General features: G+C 32.4%; 2 protein-coding genes across 2 annotated transcripts; both read left to right on the top strand.

Annotated features, from left to right (window-relative positions):
- Positions 1-1591: 1591 nt before the first annotated feature.
- Positions 1592-6723, top strand: LOTGIDRAFT_236192 (hypothetical protein; the record flags this gene model as incomplete). The annotated part of the gene is made up of 4 exons (XM_009066444.1): positions 1592-1640; positions 2570-2726; positions 4541-4672; positions 5822-6723. The coding sequence occupies 4 exons, from the start codon at positions 1592-1594 to the stop codon at positions 5961-5963; spliced, it is 480 nt and encodes a 159-aa protein (XP_009064692.1). The 3' UTR covers positions 5964-6723.
- Positions 6724-9864: 3141 nt separating this feature from the next.
- LOTGIDRAFT_168570 (hypothetical protein) lies at positions 9865-12261 on the top strand (the record flags this gene model as incomplete). The annotated part of the gene is made up of 5 exons (XM_009066443.1): positions 9865-9976; positions 10485-10913; positions 11483-11541; positions 12049-12091; positions 12140-12261. 5 exons carry the CDS (start codon positions 9865-9867, stop codon positions 12259-12261), a joined length of 765 nt encoding a protein of 254 aa, XP_009064691.1.
- Positions 12262-18921: the final 6660 nt, after the last annotated feature.

Below are 18921 nucleotides of genomic sequence, written 5' to 3'. Positions count from 1 at the left end.
TTCCACCAAGATAGCTTCACTTTGGCTCAACCGACGTCAGGTTAGTTAGGGATACAGTCCTCTGATTATACATAATTTCAACTTCTCAAATCCGCAAATCCAATTTCAATCAAAAAAAAGTAGATACTAGAACCACACGTGGCACAGAGTGGGACTTTGCAAATGTAGCAAAATGCAAAAGACCCTGAAAAAATCAAAATTCCACGATAATTAGATCAAGCGCAAGAACAGTCTAAAGTTGAGAAATTTTCATTTTTTAGAAGATTTTAATACCGGAAGTGGACGTCAGACCTCACAAATGAAAGTATCAGCAGATAGCCAAGGTCAATGACCTTTGATCTTGTAAAGGGGAAGGCCTAAAAGGTCAAGATTAAGAGATATACGCCATTAAAATTTCAAATTGCTAACGACTATAAAACCAGAAGTTGACTTAGGACAGCAAATATAAAAGTATAAATAGATAGCCAATGCCAATGACGTTTGATCCTACAAAGGTCAAGATCAACAAAGGTCAAGGTCAAAAATTTTGAATTTCCAAAACCTGTTCCTTTTTTTGAACTATGAAGCGGAAACAACCAAATTTCTAAAACAGTTAAAAGTTAATCAATATTCAAAATGTTACGTTATGTTCCAAATGTCAAGTTCCTACATAATAGAGGTCAAAAGATATAGGTCAACAAAAGTCATAAAGGTCAAAATCGAAAAATGAAAATATCCAAATGTTAAACCCCGTTCCTTTTTTGAAACTATAAAGCTGAAACAACTGAGCTGTTAATACATACTGGCCAAAAGGATGAGGTAATTGTGTGCAAAGTCTCTTTTTGAACAAACGCATCCTATGCGAGTTATGCCCCAGCCCCAAAATGTAAACAATTAGTAATTCAAGCCAGATGTGCCACGCCCTTATAAGTTTTTTTGTCATAGGTGAATTCATATTCAAAGTGTCTAGTTGTATTCCAAATATCAAGGTTCTACATCAAATAGATCATAACATATACATACACTAAGCTCAAAAAGTCGCAAATATTGTAAAAAAAAAAACTCAAATTTGAAAAAATCACGAATTTCAATTTTGCTTTAAAAATTTTGCTTTGTTATATATCTATTTAAAGTACACGAGAAGCACATTAGGAAACCGAAAAAATTTACTCTCTAGGTTAATTAGGTCACGTGCTAGAGCAGTCCAAAGTTGCGAATTTGGATGTTTTTGGACAGCTATAAAAGCGAAAGTAGACGTCAGAGGTCAAATATGAAAGCATAAACTAATAGACAACGTCAATGACCTTTGACCCAATAAAGGTCAAGGTCATCAAAGGTCAAGGTCAAAAATTGAAAATTTTGAATTTCCAAAACCTGTTCCTTTTTTTGAATTAAGAAACGGAAACAACCGAACTTCTAAGACAAAGTGGCTCAATTCATGAGATAATTGTATGCAAAGTTCCATTTTGAACAAATGTATACTTTGCGAGTTATGCTCCTGGCCAAAAATATCAATAATGAGTAATATTACCCGGATGTGCCACGCCCACCTTAATTTTTTTGCATAGGGTAATTGATATTCCAAATGTTATATTGTGTTTCAAATTTCAATATGACGTACTTTTTGCTGTTTATATGCTGTTTTTCGTTACAAGTGTTAGGTAAGGATCGAATCGTATGGAAATATTAAGTAAAATCACCAAAGGAAGGTTGAACGCAATTTCATTTAATTCCCATTGCCTGCCAAGTACGATACATAAGGAAATGAATTACAATAGTCGTCTATTACAACGTAAAATCCAATTATTCCGAGTTATTGAATTAAATAATAAGCTTGTACCAACTATGAAAATTGTTATCGAAAACGTTACGTTTTATATTTGTATAAGGTTTATAATTTAAGATGTTTTATGTTAACGTAACGTTTATAATTTCAGATATTTTATGTTTATGTAAAGTATAAAATATTAAATGGTTTATTCTTATGTGATTTTATATGTTTAATGTTTACGTAACGTTCATAATTTCATGTTTTTGTAACGTTATAAGTTCAGATGTTACATTTTCATATAACGTTTATAATTTCAGATGTTTTATACTTATATAATGGTCATAATTTCTGATGTTTAACGCTTATCAAACGTATAAAATATCAGATGTATTTATGCATTTATGTAACGTTTATATTTTCAGAAGATTTATTGTATGTAAACGTTTATATTTTCAATTGGTTTACGTTTATTTAATGTTTATTCAACTTCATAATTTCAGATGTTTTATGTTTATGTTAGGGACATAATTTCAGATCTTTTATGTAACGTACATAATTTCAGATCTTTTATGTTTATGTAACGTATATAATTTCAGATGTTTAGTGTTTATGTAACGTACACAATTTCTGATGTATTCTGTTTATGTAACGTGAATAATTCCAGATGTTTCATGTTTATGTGACGTACATAATTTTACGTAACGTACATAATTTCAGATGTTTTATGTTTATGTAACATACATGATTTTAGATGTTTTATGTTTATGTAACGTACATAATTTCAGATGTATTATGTTTATGTAACGTTGATATTTTCAGATGTTTATAGTGAAGAAAATAAATGTTTTAGAAATGAAATATTTGGTGACAGAGATGGTAATGTTTATTATTGTCCCAATCCTGAAAATGAATATACAGAATGCTGTGAGAAAGACCAGGAATTTACCTGCTGCCAGAAAAATTCAGAGAAAAATTTGTAAGTAATCCGAATAATTCATAAACTCTATTCTTGCACATTTTAATGTCTGTATATTTCTAGTTAAATATTTTATGTTTTCCGTTTATATGTTATTTTTTTTCCACTGTATATTGAATTTTATTATTGTGATATTGTGATATTTCAACCATCTCTCATGGCAATTTGTGCAATTTGTTTTTTTTTCATATATATAATGTAACAATGTGTAAAAATTGGTGGGGCGTAAATACATAAATAAATATTTTATTTTTTTTATCGCTTTCCCGAGGGATAGGTTCACCGGTTCCAGCTTAGAGATTTTTACATATAGGAACAGTAAATATCCCCGAGTTGTTAGAAGGTTCAAATGATGGACCATGAAAACCGTTGATTGCACAATTATGTTGCAAATTTATATTTCCGAAAATGGTCTAAGGTCGCTCACGTTACATAAGTTATCGCAGCGCGAATCGAGAGTACATAATTTGGATAAAATAACAGGACGTCTTAAATCGTTTCTATTGACAACATTGCAAATATTTTCCCTTTTAACCCCTAGACTAGTTTGTATTGTTTCGACACTTCAAAGGTATTTACAGTGTTTAGGTCTGTGGTTAACAGAGTTTTAAACGCTTGTTCTATTAATTTCTTTCACAAAGACTGGAATGTTTTGAATCGATTGAAAATTTCTAAAGGCGAAAATTGATTCAACAGCATGAAAATATAATTAATGGTAGAAAAACAGTGAAAACCATACAAAATAACAGACTTAGTCGATAAGATGATTGGATTTCAGTTTGTAGGAAACAAAGTAATGATGGTTTTATTTGAATGTAAATATAAGGTAAATGTGTATTGTTTGTTGAGTCTATAACGTTTTAATTATAAATGATGTAAAGGAATTATAGATCGGATATTAAAAAAAAAATTAAAAATACAATCTGCTTTAATACCATAGTTTTCGCGTAATGGTTGTCAAAAATCAATAAATGCAGTGGCGTTTCTAACAATCATTAAGGGGGGGGGGGGGGGGGGTGTTGTCAACATGGACCACAGTATTGTTAAGAGGGCCTCACAGACAATTTTTCCTTATGTCGATTTCTCTTAAAAATTTGAAAGGGTGAGCCAAGCCTTAATTCTCTTTGATTTAAATATAATTTAAAAGTAAATGTTATTGGTCGCTGTTGTTTTTTATTTGATATTGTTTATGAACAGATTAGCTAGCTAAAGCTATCTCACCGGAAAGGTGGGTGGGGGGTCAAAATTTTCCAAAGAAGGCTAATCTATGTGACTCGACAAGACATTCAGGTCAACCAAATTTTTCAAGGGAGGGGGTTGTAAAATTGATACCAATCTTTATTTGTACATAACGGATCAGTTGATGTTGTTTGCTGTTGTTTTGTTGTTGTTGTACTGATACAAATATTTTATTTCTACAGAAGTGAACATGAGGTGTAGTATGTTGCTGTTGATGTATTATAACCACTGATGTTGTTGTACTGATGCAAATATTTTATTTCTAAAGTGAACAGTTGATGTTGTTATTTGGTGTTGTTTTAGTATTATAACCTTTATCGTATTAATACCCATCATCATAATTGAACAGTTAATATAGTTGTTTGTAGTTGTTCTGTTTTATCGTTGTTGTTGTACTGATACAAATATTTAATTACTTCAGAAGTGAACAGTTGATGTTGTTGTTTGCTGTTGTTTTAGTATTATAACCTTTGTCATATTAATACCAATCATCATAACTGAACAGTTAATATAGCTGTTTGTAGTTGTTCTGTTATCGTTGTTGTTGTACAGATATAAATATTTTATATCTACAGAGGTGAACAGTTGATGTTATGGGGAACAATAGCTGCTGTTGTATTGTTGATGATTATAATTGGTGTCTGTGTAAAGAAAGACATCAATTGTTGTAAATCAGATAGATGGATCTTCTATAAATTTACTTCAAAGTAAGCATCTCATTTTACACCATAAATTTACACCATTCTGATTTTCAAAACTAATCGTTGATGACGTCAATTATCGCGAAGGGCCTTGTGTGATAAATCATATTTGGTGATTAGTGACGGCATCTTTGCAATTTCGTAGAAGCATATTTTTATTTGTTTCACTTCGGTCATCCTTATACTTGCTTATCGAGTAAGTCCATGGGGTATCCTTTTCTGGAAATAGATATTGGAAGAATATAATCTTAGACCATACAATTTTATTGAGGTAACTATATGACAAAACTCATAATAAGTTATAAATTACCAGTTATGTGAATATACGCACAATGGCAGTTTTCTGTAGTCAGAATTGTTTAGAACCAATAAATTGTTGATATTAGAATGGTTATTCATGCTACCATCCATTCTAGGCAACAATTGAATCTATATGATAATAATTGATTACTTTGATACTTTATAAATGCTATCCATACCAAGATGATATCCACCACACAAAAATACATCGGCTCTCAGTTATTAAAACTGTGATCGATTTCTTTGATAAAAATTCCATACTGATGTTTTAGTTTACTTTGACATCATCGGCTACATTTTAACACGGAATGCATTGATTATCAATTTAGAACTGTAAATGAAATGAAATGGCAATGATGTTTACGCACTACTTGTCTGCGCTTGATCTGGATAATGGAGACGAGTAGCACCATGCAGGGTGCAATGAGGGAAATTTTGCCAGGGCAGCGGCATGAGCCTACTTATTTTCGAGGGATCTTTTACATGCACAGCCTGTAGACACAGGACCTCGGTTTATTGTCCCTCCGAACGACTAGATGATCTTTCAATGTCAACGCCGGCATCCGTTAATGTAAAATTATATCAAAGGATAGTGATATGTAAGATTTCAACATCTGAACATATTAAGAGATATTTTTACTAAGTTTATACCCATTGATAATGATTCACTAATCAAATTTCATAATGGATCAGATTCTTCCTGATGTTGCAAGTTGTTACCAGTCTATGATGATTAGTTTTCGGTATCTGGCAATTGCGGGGTCGACCAAAGGCCCTTATGTACATAAGATTCGCACAAATATCCCTAAATGAAGCACCAAAAACATAACTAATTATTTTTTTCGTCTATTTTAGAAGTAAAAAAGAACAATCTAAACCTATTGTTGGAATTGAAGACGTTGATCAATATGAACGCAAAGATCAACAAGGATATGCACCAAATTATAAACATAACTCTGGATTTGTTTATGACGGAGAAATGTCAGATAAACACTAATTGTTTTCAAGCAAAGATATGTTTGCTCTCCGAGTCTAATTCAATATATAAACCAGTGGATTTTATTTTTAGGTAGTTGAAGTAGTAATCAATACAATGTAAGTTTAGTCTGTAAAGTGTCTATTACTATTTATTCTACCTACAAATACAGTGGACTGGTCGTGTTTATGTTTTGAATCGGACCCAGATGAGCAAAAAATATCTGTTCTTTACTTTATTGGTTCATTAATAACTGCGGTTTTTTAATATGTAAAATAACCCCTAAGGAAACTTTGATAAATGTAACAATACGGATTACACAACTACAACTCGATTGGAAGCAAGGATTTGTTTGGCACAGACTACCTTAAAGGAATACTTCCTCTTAGAATAAGCATAAAATTTAGATTTGACAAAAAGGAGTATAGGCCTATATGTATAATCAGGTTTGAGAAGTTAAATTTTATGTGCATGTAGTATCTCTTTAATGATTGCTTATTCTGCGCCATGTTGACATTCTCAATGGCAACACGAAAAATAAACAAAAAGAGCCACTTTTTAATTTGATACCAAATACAGTAGGACATTATTTGTTATTTGCACTTTGCCTTATATTTGTTATTATTTGTTACTTTGTATTATTCGATGATTATTCCGTCCATTGCATTGTACTTCGAATATATTTAGATTTGTGTTTACACGTAAAGTGAATTCAATGTGCTGTTATACACGAAATAAATGTTTGATTTCCACTCATCTTTACATTAAAATTTTATTTTCAAATCGGTATCTACTAGACTGTCGCCGTTTTGAGCTTCTTGGTGTATGATTCAGATACCTGCACAACTTCACATTGTTGAGTTGTGAAAAAAGATTATAGTATTGAAATTTGAAAATATATTTAGCACAACTCAAATATAGATTGTGCCACTAGTCTCAAGAAATGTATTAAACAAATCTGTGGAGCATGGATGAATGGCGCAAATTGACCTCCATACTCAAGTAGTAATTTCGAGTTTCACAAGTCCTAATTTTAATTTCCACAAATTCTAATTTTGATTTCCACAAATTCTAATTTTGATTTCCACAAGTCTTTTATTTCGACTTAAAAAGTATTCAATAAGTTTTACGTGCAATATTGATGCGGTCGAAGCCATGCAATGTGACATGAACATGTCCGGCCCACCAGTCTGTCCGTTATCACTATTCAGAAACTCGTGCCTTCAAGACTCGGTAAGTTCATCAATCAGTGAACTAAACTTAGTATTTGTAAGAAAGCAAAACTTTGACAAAGTTTGACTTAATACCTGCAAATTCTATCCAACATCCATTGAAATCTTACTCTAAGGAGCAGTGTGTATCAGGGAGAATAGATGATGTAGACAACTGGCTAGGGCACACTATACTCAATTATTTTGCATTCAGCAGTGTTAAAAATTCAATTGCAAAGGGGTGCAACTCCTACTTACACACGTGGTCAATTCAGTCGATGACCATTGAGGTAGACTTTATACTTGGAGCTCAAGTTTGTGTACATTATAACCCCGAGACCTTAAAAGAACGTCCTAAATTCAATATCCCCGCGATTTTGTTTTAGCATATAACAAAGGGATGAAGTTACTTAAAGGTTAACAACATCAGTAATATTGTATCTTAAATACGCAACATTTTTTTTATTGCAATAACAGAAAACATTTCGGCCAATGCTTACATTTTGAAAATATGATAGATAGCATATCCCTTCTCTTCCCTAATATATAATTTTCGGCTCATGAATGCGTCTGCCTCCTAAAAAAATTGGTTTGCACCATAAAACCCAAAAATATGTGTTTTTAACGTTTTTACCAAATATATGTTAGAATGCTGAAATCTCGTAAAGTTAGAATTAGTTTATACAGATTACACATGCCCTCCTTCATGCCTAAAATTGCCGAATGGCGTCCTTCAAGACCACACAACTAAACGAAGGTCCATGTTGATGTCCAAGCAAGGGACACTACTCAAAACAAAAGTTATTATTTCACAGACAACAACCACATTTACACTTCATATAGTTGATAAAAAATACAATTTTGATCATTTATTAATTGCATTTCAGTAATTTTAGGGTTGTGAAGTGGGTATAGGTGCAGATAATTTTCCAATTGAAAAGACTATTTAAGAATTGAAATTTTCCATGCTATTTAATTCTTATCATATTCTAGTCCGAAATATCTGCCTCCATTCCAGCCTCTATTCCAGCTAATGGAAGTTGCCGAATGGAGTAGAGTCAGTGCGGGATTTTCTGCATCACTGATGCTAGGGCATCACCGCTACTTTCCTTTTATTAGTATCACGTGACCATTTGAACTTTGATACGGTACTTGGAGCGCGCGCAGTCTTTGATGCCCGTCGAGAGATTAGTTTCGTTAAAAATAACTTTGATGGAACCACAAGACGTGATATAAATGGTATGACTGAACTGCAATAATATCCATCTTTCCAAATATATCATGTTTAGTGGATTAGAGGTAAATAGATATGTTTCAAACACCTGCACCTTCGGGGTACCATGCAGTATACATATATTCTTGTTGCGTGAAGGCCATTAAAATTTGAAGGAGTTACAAGAAATTATCTGCATCCAAGTGAACGTTTATAAAACCGGAATTTATTATACCTGCTATTGTTAATTATATTCTCAAAATCAAAATCAGCAAGCAAACTTGGTCATAAAAAAACCTTAATAGTGGCACCTTCTATTTAGATAATAACAAGATATTCGAAGAATGCATTTCAACAACCAGAATAGTATATTATATCAGCCGGACAACTAGGCGCATTTTGCATGTCATATTTCTAAGGTGGAGGCGTCTCGCTCGCTGATCAAAGTCATACTTGGTTTGGATATATTTTTTTGATAAGAAACAATTCAAACGAGCTGATAGACCTCACATTCATTTATCCATATTAGCCTACTTTTCAGTTTGCACCATTTCCAAAATGTTCTATGACTTAAAACAAAATAATTTCCTTAACGCTGAGATCGTTGTAGATCCTCATGTGGACATAGTACAGCGCCGTTTATTATGTTATCATTACTATTGTGTCATTTTAAGGCGTAATCTGAAGATTTCCCCTTATTGTACACTGTGTGACGAAGTTGTTCTTGCGTGATGAGGAAAATATTATCTGTACCCTTCTTTGTTTTTGCAATACACAGTGTGTAATTTGTGACAGTCGGTAAGCTTTCTGATGTCATTTCTGTTGATTTGTAGATTGCATTTTCCCGCTTATTTTATACAGGAAAAAAATTAATTTGAAAACTCAATAGCCGCAATTGAAGCAAAAGAAACGAAATGACTGTCATACATAACGTATACGTTAGACTCTAGCCAGTTGTGTTAAGTTATATAAAGATTCTCAGAGGTAAGAAGAGTCGTCATAATAAATGAACAACATTAAAAGAGTCAGTGTGAAAATACAAAACAATATAATATAATGACAGAATGAAGTGTAGTAGAAAGTATAACCCATAGCTGGACAACTTCATAATAACATGTGTGCATAATTCATGTATCTCATGATATAGATTGGTAAATTTCATTGTTATAAATATTTATATTTTTCCGCTTTCTATCGATGTCTAATGTAACCTTACGACTTGCTTTCACTAGTGAAGCGTATGAAAAAAGATGACAGTCATTGAAGAGATATGGTAGTACAATTTTTAGTGTTCCGTGACTAATTTCAGTTATCCATATGTCTTATCAGAATCAAAAACCATGTGTCCAATTCTTCAACAAATCTATAAAAGTAATTCAATTAAGATTATCCTCTTTTCCGGCGCGTTATTTACTAAGAACAGCTCGAATTGTTCGCAATCATCTGGTTCGACATAGACTAGACGATGCAATCCCTTTAACACAAGCGCCGTTTACTAATGGACATTGGTATGTGGTACATTCTAGATACTGGAACAGCTATCATGTGGTTTATTTCACTGTTCTGGATGTTAAGATGGATATTTTTTGTACATTTGGCTCATCGTACAGGTAGGAAAGTCATTTAGCTGGGGAATGTTGATGGTTAGATCATTTTCAGAACAGACATACTTTTTATATTAAAGGCTAAAGCCGCTGTCCTTGCAAAATTTCTTTTCTTGTACTCTTCATAGTGGTCATCTTCATTTTTGTTTTGTAAAGAGGTTTTCTTAAAATGTTGATATGAATCTGATAGCATCAATTTTCAATCAAACGTCCGTGGTTTCTTCAATTCCACTAAAACTAATCGTTGATGACGTGACTTATCCTTATGTGATACAAGCAAATTTTGTGATTAGTCACGTCATCAAACACTTTATTTTGTGGAATTGCAGGACTGACTGACTAAAAATTGGAATGGTGTCCCCAATACACATAAGAAATCAAGAAAACATCTTTACAATTTCTTTCAGTTATTTTAATTGAACCACAGCCAAATAATTTTAGTATTTGGGTAAGATAAAAGACTATGCTTTTCGAATTTTCATTAAATTATGGAGTTTTATTCGCTTTATTTCAGAATGTGGAAGATTTGTAACTACAGCGTTAAGAAGGGCGTCATATTTTCATAATGTTGCAGAACAAAATCATTTGATATTTGCTTTAAAATCTGAAGATCTACCTCAATTAGATTTGTTCAATGATACATCCAAAGTAGGTGAAATAATTTTGGGCTTAGGAAATAATCCAAAAGATGTAACGATTATGTTACTATGTCTTTACGATTTCATCGAACATACAAGTGATTTAGTTACTCCAACAGAATACACATGGTTATGGATAAGATGGACCGGAACACAAATAGAATTTGGTACAGGGAAAACTCCTGGTGTAGATTTGGTACATTATAGTCTCTACTCTCAGGATATCAAGTATATTGGTTTTGTAAAATATGAAGGACACGTGGAATCTCATTGGATAGTTGGTCAAACCGATGAACTTGCCAATGGTAAGTGCTACAATTGTATATTGTATATGTTATTATTGTATATTGTATATTTCCTTTCATTGTGTAATTGCCAACGTAGTTCAACGCAGTTTTCTCTAAGTATGTAAACAAAATAGCAGTACTACCAAATTATTGTACAAAAATATATTTTTTCACATCAACGTTATTGATTTAGGTAAAAACGAGTTATCACGAATTCGTTTGAGACAAATGATCCTTGGAAAATGACAAATTAGTGCCCATCAACCCACGAGAAAAGAAGCCATGCCATTTTGTCAACTCCTTATGTACTGCTTGTAAATTAGACACGTCACAATCCTTTAAGACGACCAGGCGTTAATTCTCGTTCTCATCTGGCGCGCAGAAAATGCAAGATTCCAAGTTAACCCTGCTACTTCTTGACTTCTGGGTAATTTTTGTTGAATTATTGCAGTGGAACCGGAAGTTGGATTTGGATTCGTAAAGTAGGGATAGCTGAATATAATTCCGAAGAATCACAATTATTACGTTGACAAAGTCAATATGTAGACGGGTATATCCTTTCAACATACTCTATATTATTTTTACAGAATCTGTCTTTAAGAAAAGAAAGAATAGACGAATTTCTGATATAGCAAGTGTACATCAAGTAAAGACATCTATAAGATGTGCCCTTTGGTGTTTGAGTCTGAATGGATGTTACAGCTACAATTTGTCAGAGGCTGGTGGGTAGATCAATGCCTTCCCCGAAAAAGTGCATAGCCCCCATCCCCTGAAAAAATTCCGACAACCGACGATATTGCCCGTCCGGATATATTACTTGCCCGAACACCCGGCTTCAAATAAAGTCTTGTAAGCATGAATTTAAATGCTTTTAATGATTTATTGTTTTAGAAATATTGCAATGGCTACAATAAAAAAGTGTAACAAAATCTTGGTATGGCTAAAGCATAATCAAAATTACCTTAATGTCTGTTTTGGTTGTCGTCTGTAACTTTACAATATACGAACATATGACAGAGAAAACAAGGGAATATATTGAGGTATTAAATACTTCTTTATGTGTTAAAAATATTTTCTGTATTTTCTCTCATATGTGCTCAAATCTCGTAATATATTAAAGAATTAGTCATGTTTCCATGTGGATATTTTTTAGGAAAATAGTAAAAGAATATCGCGTCAGATTTTTCAACAGCAAGGTATAGCTCCTGTAACCCTTTTAGATAACATTTTTCTATTTATTTCAGTGAATGGGACATCTATTTGTGAACTGATCAGTAAAGATTTACCAACTACAGATTGTCCTCATCCGCCTATATTAGATTGGGAGGGCAAAGTTCAGCCAGGGTGGACAAATTATTATCTTTAAAAACATGGAGGATCGTATCCGCCAGGACATGCGCACATCGTATTTTATATTTTTAATTTACTATTATTTGAAGGATTATAGAGTGATATATTATTATTGAAAGGTGGTAATTCTCCACATTTGTAGTTTAACTTTGACATCATTGAATTTGGGCACCACCGATAAAAAAATACCAAGAGTATGTAGCTTACTACTGATTCAGAGTATGTTCAACCTTTCAGAATGCTTGATGCCGCCATGCGACTGGATGTGTCAACTAGACATTCCTTTTGATACTATATAGATATCATTTGACACGCTCGTAGTTCGTGAAGTATTGATATGAATAAATTATCATGGTATAAAAACTAATATAATTTTCACCTGTTATAGAAGTGCTCTATTGATTGATGACTGATATATACATAAATAAATTATTATTATATACATTCATAATATACTAAATTATATTCGACACTGCGACATATTGTCATTCATACAACATTGGTCATTTTTTTAGGGTAAAAAATCTTCTTCCATCCGAATTCCGAATTCCGAAATTAGGAATCGATTGTGTTTATTTCGCGTAATCTACTACAGTAGAGTTTTCATAGCAAAGGCAAATCATTCACCAACAATCCACCTTCTTTAATTTTACAAAAGAAAGTTAGGTCACATCATGGTTCAGTTTTATACAAAACAACTGAACAGCTTAGAAAATACATGTACCCTTGCCATTCAGTCAGACCTAACAATCAATTACAATCTTGCTGTTATAACATTTTCAGATTGCTTTACCATTGTGTCGTTGATTTATTCTTTCTTTTTGTTCACCTTTATGTAGATTCACTTCAGATGTACTGTTGCCCTAGAGTTAAGAGATCGTGGGCTTAGAATGCTGATATTGTATGGTTGTAATGGTTCCTCTATGATAGTTCTCTTTATTTACCTCACACCTTGACACAATTGTCACTAAAATGAAATGCTTTCAAAATATATATGGAAATATTGAAATATTGATAGCCATTCCTTCCTAAATACATACTTTTTTTTTTATTAATTCTCTATTTCCTGGACCCCTTGATTTGGACAACACCATAGTTATAGGATAGTATACAAATACAAATACAAAACCATTGTCTAAAGAACAATGGTATTATTTTTTTTAGAATAAAGATGTTTTAATTTGGCTAGAGAGGGACATTATATTAAAGTATCTATTGAGAAGTATTTAGAAGAGAATAAATCTGTCAAAACCGTATTTACCGATATAGCCGATTTACCGATATATATTTATTTTTCTTATTCCTATATATATATATTTTAGGAAGGCTACTTATATGTTTCTTATACATAAACACAATTATGGTTTTCATGCATGTTGTTATTGCAATATTTGGTAACATTCATGCTAAATGTAAATGTACATCAAAATTCAGATGAGTATATGATATAAATCTTAAATCATATAAAACATAAGCTACATAATATAACATAATATTACATTAATGATAATATTGGGCCTAATTTGAATAATATGCTGAATTTTTATCTTAGATTTGTTATATTAATGTAGCCTGTATGAGAATGGTGTTGTTAATTTCATAAAATTATTTTTAACTTGCTTGTTTTTACTTAATATTAAATTTTTTGTAATTTGTATACACTTCCTTCAAATTTAGCATTGATTGTAGTTAAAGTGCCAGCAACTTAGGCATCGCTTACACTTACAGTATCACGCAATTTGATTGGATAACAAAAGTCATTCGCTTTAAACTGTATAATCAAAATTTAAATATAACCTCCGCCCCTTAACGGACTACTTTTATCATTGAGTTTGATTGACGTGGCTACTACACGGCGTCGATGACTTTCCTTCGAACGCCAACAGAGCCGAAATTGACACTTCACTGAATAATAAAGGTATTTTCCAAATTCCCTGGAATGTGCACACTACCAATTCCAACAATATCACGAATTCTGGACTTATGTCTACGCAGATTTATACAGAGTACATTGATTTTTTTCTGTTTATACATCGATTAACTGAAAAAATTTCCGATCATTCCTCAATTGAACATTTTACATTTGACTTAGGCAAATATGCATTGACTGTAATTATGACTGTTTTTCACTTCCATAAGTATGAGCTATAGGTGCTGTAACAGGTATTGACCATATCTTAAAAACCCTTTTGAAGGACCTATAGTTCGTAGGAAGTAGATTCGTGGGCTGAATTGGTTGGATTTCTGAATTTTGACCAACATCCACAAAAATACTACAAAAGTGCCCGAGTGAGGTTCATCAAATGGCGATAGGTCTAATTCAACAAGTAGGCTGCGAGTCAAGCGTAACTATATTGAAGTCAAAGAAAGTTGTTGTCTAATAACAAACCTTAATTGTTTAAATAAGTGCTTACTGAGCTGATACGGACATGGAAAACGAGCTCAGAGCAAGTTAAGGTAGCCGTACCCCAAGCGTGGTTGTAACGTATCCAGGATCAGAGGGAAGAAGTTTGTCCGTATTAAAAAAACACACTGTGAAAAATACGATAATGTTTATTCCAGTATAATCTTGGACAACGTTATCCCATAAAAAGTCAGATTAAAGAGTAAAAAGCTGAAAAAATAGAAAAGGGGATTTCATACAATTTACAATACAGAATGTAGGAATATAAATACACATACAGATGAGAATGGTATTGTCAATATTAAATCATTAATAAAAATACACTATTCCTTATAAAAATATTCATGAAATACATTGTCTTCTTTAAAAAAAAGGTTTAATAAATGATATAAAATGAAAACTCACACTATGGTGGCTTGCGTTCCTTTCAGGAGAAAAACTGAGATAGTGTCCTCAAGACTAACAAAAAGGTGAAAGTGAATAAAAATTTGTATGAAGGTTCTTATAAATAACTGGTAGAATTGGAAATATTCAAGTTAAGATTTTTCAGAAGATATAGTTTCCCTGAAACTTTCGAATTATCTGATTTTTATGTCACTTAATAAGATTATAGAAGAATTTATGAGCTTGCTCATAGTACTATTTAGTTGATTTGTATATAAGAAACGATGGGAAAAAGTTTATTTTATAAAAGTGAAAGAAATATTTTTCCATCAGATAAACAGAGTAGTTGTTTTGGTGAGAAAAACTAACTCTGTGACATGACAGTGGTATAAGCGTGAAGGGAACGACAGATACCGTTCGGTTGGTGCCATCGTCGCCGTTTAGATCGCCACGAAATCGAGAATGTCAAGACAAGCGTTATAACATCCCAATAAACGCAATAAAAATGGAGTACACCAAGCTAATATGTTGTTATATATATGAAACGCGTCTAGGGAACGCAATATGATCGCAGGTTAATAGCGACTGTAAAGAAATGTAAAGTTTTTAATTTTTTCGCCACGTTTGCCGGGGTTATTCTCGAGACGACAAATCTGCCGCTCATATGTTATCAGCAACGATCTCATTAATCGGTCTTGCACCATGGAAGGTAAATAAACCAAGTAATACGTACGGAAATAGAATGTAAAGGGCGAAATTATCGACCGATTTTGCTCTATCATTTCCCTTTATTATTATTCTTAGTACGAAGGACACATGATAGCAGTTGATAATATTCGATTTTCGGTGAAATTGGGTTATGTTAGTTATGGCATATGCATAGGCTTGGTGTCACTTATACAAAATGTTACAACTTAAAATCTTGGTTTGCTTCGTGCAAATTTTGCTATTTTGGAGCTATTTAATACCTGATTTGCACAATTTTGGTGGCAAGTGTTCTCATACATAAGTTCCATAAAAGATATAGAGCAATAATTCTTTCTGATTCATAATGATGAGATCCTGATATGCAGAAAAAATAGGTCCTACTCAAGCCAAACTTGGCAAAAAATACACCAGAGGATGAAATAGAAGCAGATGTTTCGGACTAGGTAAACACGAGTCTCAGTTCATTATCTGATTTATATACTGTTGCCTTTAAAAAATTAAATTGTTGTTATATCAATCAATAGTATGTTATTGTTATATGTTATATACCTACAAGTCCCTATATTTCAAGAATTCTAGTATAAAGTAGAATTGAACGACACACAAATACATTCTTATAAAGTGGTATTTAACTTTTAAATAAAAAGCACTACAATGAAATAGTTTTGAAGTAAGCTGTATCTTAACATTGACAAGTGAAATGTTTTAAAAGAAACATAAAGATATTGAAATATTGTTGAGTTTACATTGGCGAAAATATATCTTGAACCTTACAATAATCACAAACCCCCGAAAAGGAAAGTCTTTCTGAAAGTTGATAACCTACTGGAAGATTTAACCTTCCTGAAATCTGTCCCTCAAACACTATAAGACCTGTACCTTAGAAAAATAAACCTGGGTAAGACTTGTACATATACCAAAAAAAAGAACGTTTCTCAATGTGGAAGGTTATTAATGAATTTGAATCAATCTGCAACAGCAAGGAAATTTGCCGCCAATTGGTTCTAGGTGAATAGTTGTTCGGTTGGTCTTGCTATACCTTTGTTAGTTGCGTTATTTATCCGAGGTCTTCCTACAGATCTCATAGAATGCGTACAATGAAGATGGAAAAAGATAATCACTCTACAGGGATTCAATACATTAAATTTCAAAATGTTTCTAAATGTAAATACCAAAACATTATCAATACCAGGGTAAAAAGTTTTGAAATTTGTTGATGTCAGGGCTGCATCTGGTATTTTTCCTTGTGGAATAAAAATATATGTATCGTGAGAGCCTCCATATCGTGTTTCATCACAAGTCATGGAACCTGGCTGTTTTATCATATTACAACTTTTCTCGACTCGGCCGTGCCTTGTTAAGGCATACATAACATTATGTTTTAACATTATGCTTTTGTCAATCAAGTCTAGGCCATATCCAGGATAACAATCAGCTTGGTTTATCATAACAATTTCACTCTGAAATTGTGTATAGGCGAATTTTAAAAGTGCGCTTGCTTTACTTGCCTCTTCGGTTTCGATTAATTTTAGTTTGTGTTTATAGTTTTCTGTAAGATTGCTTAACTGTTCATTGATGTAATTCTTAAACCCATTTGCCGTGTATAAAATATAAACTTCTGTGATATAACTGTTTTTTAATGTTCTAGTTAAAGTTGTAATATATTCTTCCATTCGCAATTGCCTCCTATAATAAGGTTGTGGGTACTCCTTTGTACCGTTTATATTTTCTAAGAGAAATGGCATTGTTTCGATCACAATCATTGCATCTGTTTGTTGATCTGTCCTTATAACCATTTGCTTAAAATTTAGCTTCCATGGTTGAAATATTAACATCAATATCATCAACGCCAATAGTAAAACATATCTTCGACTTAAACACTGAAATACAAAGAAATCAAATTAAAGAAGTCCTTGAAGTAAAGTACCACTGCGGATATTTAAGCAACTACGGTTTTGATGAGAATCTGGAGAATATCACACAAAGGCTATATTACTATTTTTAAACGCTTACTACAAAAATATAGCAAGTCTTGAATTTAAAGATGGGTTCCCTTATTTTCTTTTATGAATATTAAAATACTAATACTTATATGAATAGAAAGAAGAGGTGTTCTAATGACTTGGTAAAATACCAGTTTTTCTCACATGTCCATAATTGATTGATAATTAGAAGAGAATTACCAACAGGAAACCAATAAGTGACCGATCAAGAAAGGTCAAAAAGACTTTTTTGTTTATCCAGACTGTACAACATAAACATTTATGATTGGTTAAAACTTATATTATCATATGCAATAAGAACTGATATGATTAAGAATACATGATAATTCATTGGAAACACCAATTAATAAAATAGTTTGCTTAATTTGACACTAAAAAACAAGGAATCCCATCTTTAAAGCCAATGAAAAAGATGAAAATTAAACAACCTACGATATTTACCGACTTTTTATGTGACTTATCAAATAATAATACTAACTTAGGTTTATTTCTCTTCCCAAAAATGTTAATGGCAATACTAGTATTTAAGCTTGTCAATAGTCTAATGATATGACTTATAAGTTGAAATCTTAGAACAATTTACATTTAAAGGGTCATCAGAAGAAGTGCCACCATGCTAGTGCTCGTCAATTTGAGTTTTCACCTATAAACTTTTTTATGGAAAAATAACGTATACAGAGACCAATATATATTTCAAATTGCCTTATTTCCTATTATTTTTTTTTTTCGTTTAGAACCCTGGTTCCTAACCTGGGGTGCTGTCACCCCTGGGGGTGTGAGACTAGAGTGTCCGGGGTGTGGCCAACTAGTGTAAGAGAAGAATTTATTTTGAGTTGAGAGAGCACTTCACTTCATCACGGGCTGCAAATGTGGATGAAACAAATTTTTAGTGTGTGAAAGGTCTACGTGATTTCTCCAGGGGTGTGAAGGCTGAAATAGGTTGGGAACCACTAGTTAGAACATATAAACAATTTCGTTATATGCCATGTCGATCGGATATGGTAATAGTGAGTGTTTTCCGCGAGATAAAGTATTTGCAACGTGCTTAATACAATTCAAATACATATATTTCATTTTGATTCGAGACCAATTTAATTTTGTTCTTAGTTAAATGATATAAGAGTCAAAAAAATATTATTACCGTCATATTCTTGTAATATACCAACATTATCAAAAC

This window comes from Lottia gigantea, assembly GCF_000327385.1.
Source record: "Lottia gigantea unplaced genomic scaffold LOTGIsca_76, whole genome shotgun sequence".
Lineage (NCBI taxonomy): Eukaryota > Metazoa > Mollusca > Gastropoda > Lottiidae > Lottia > Lottia gigantea.
This window is presented reverse-complemented; position numbering and strand designations above follow the sequence as displayed.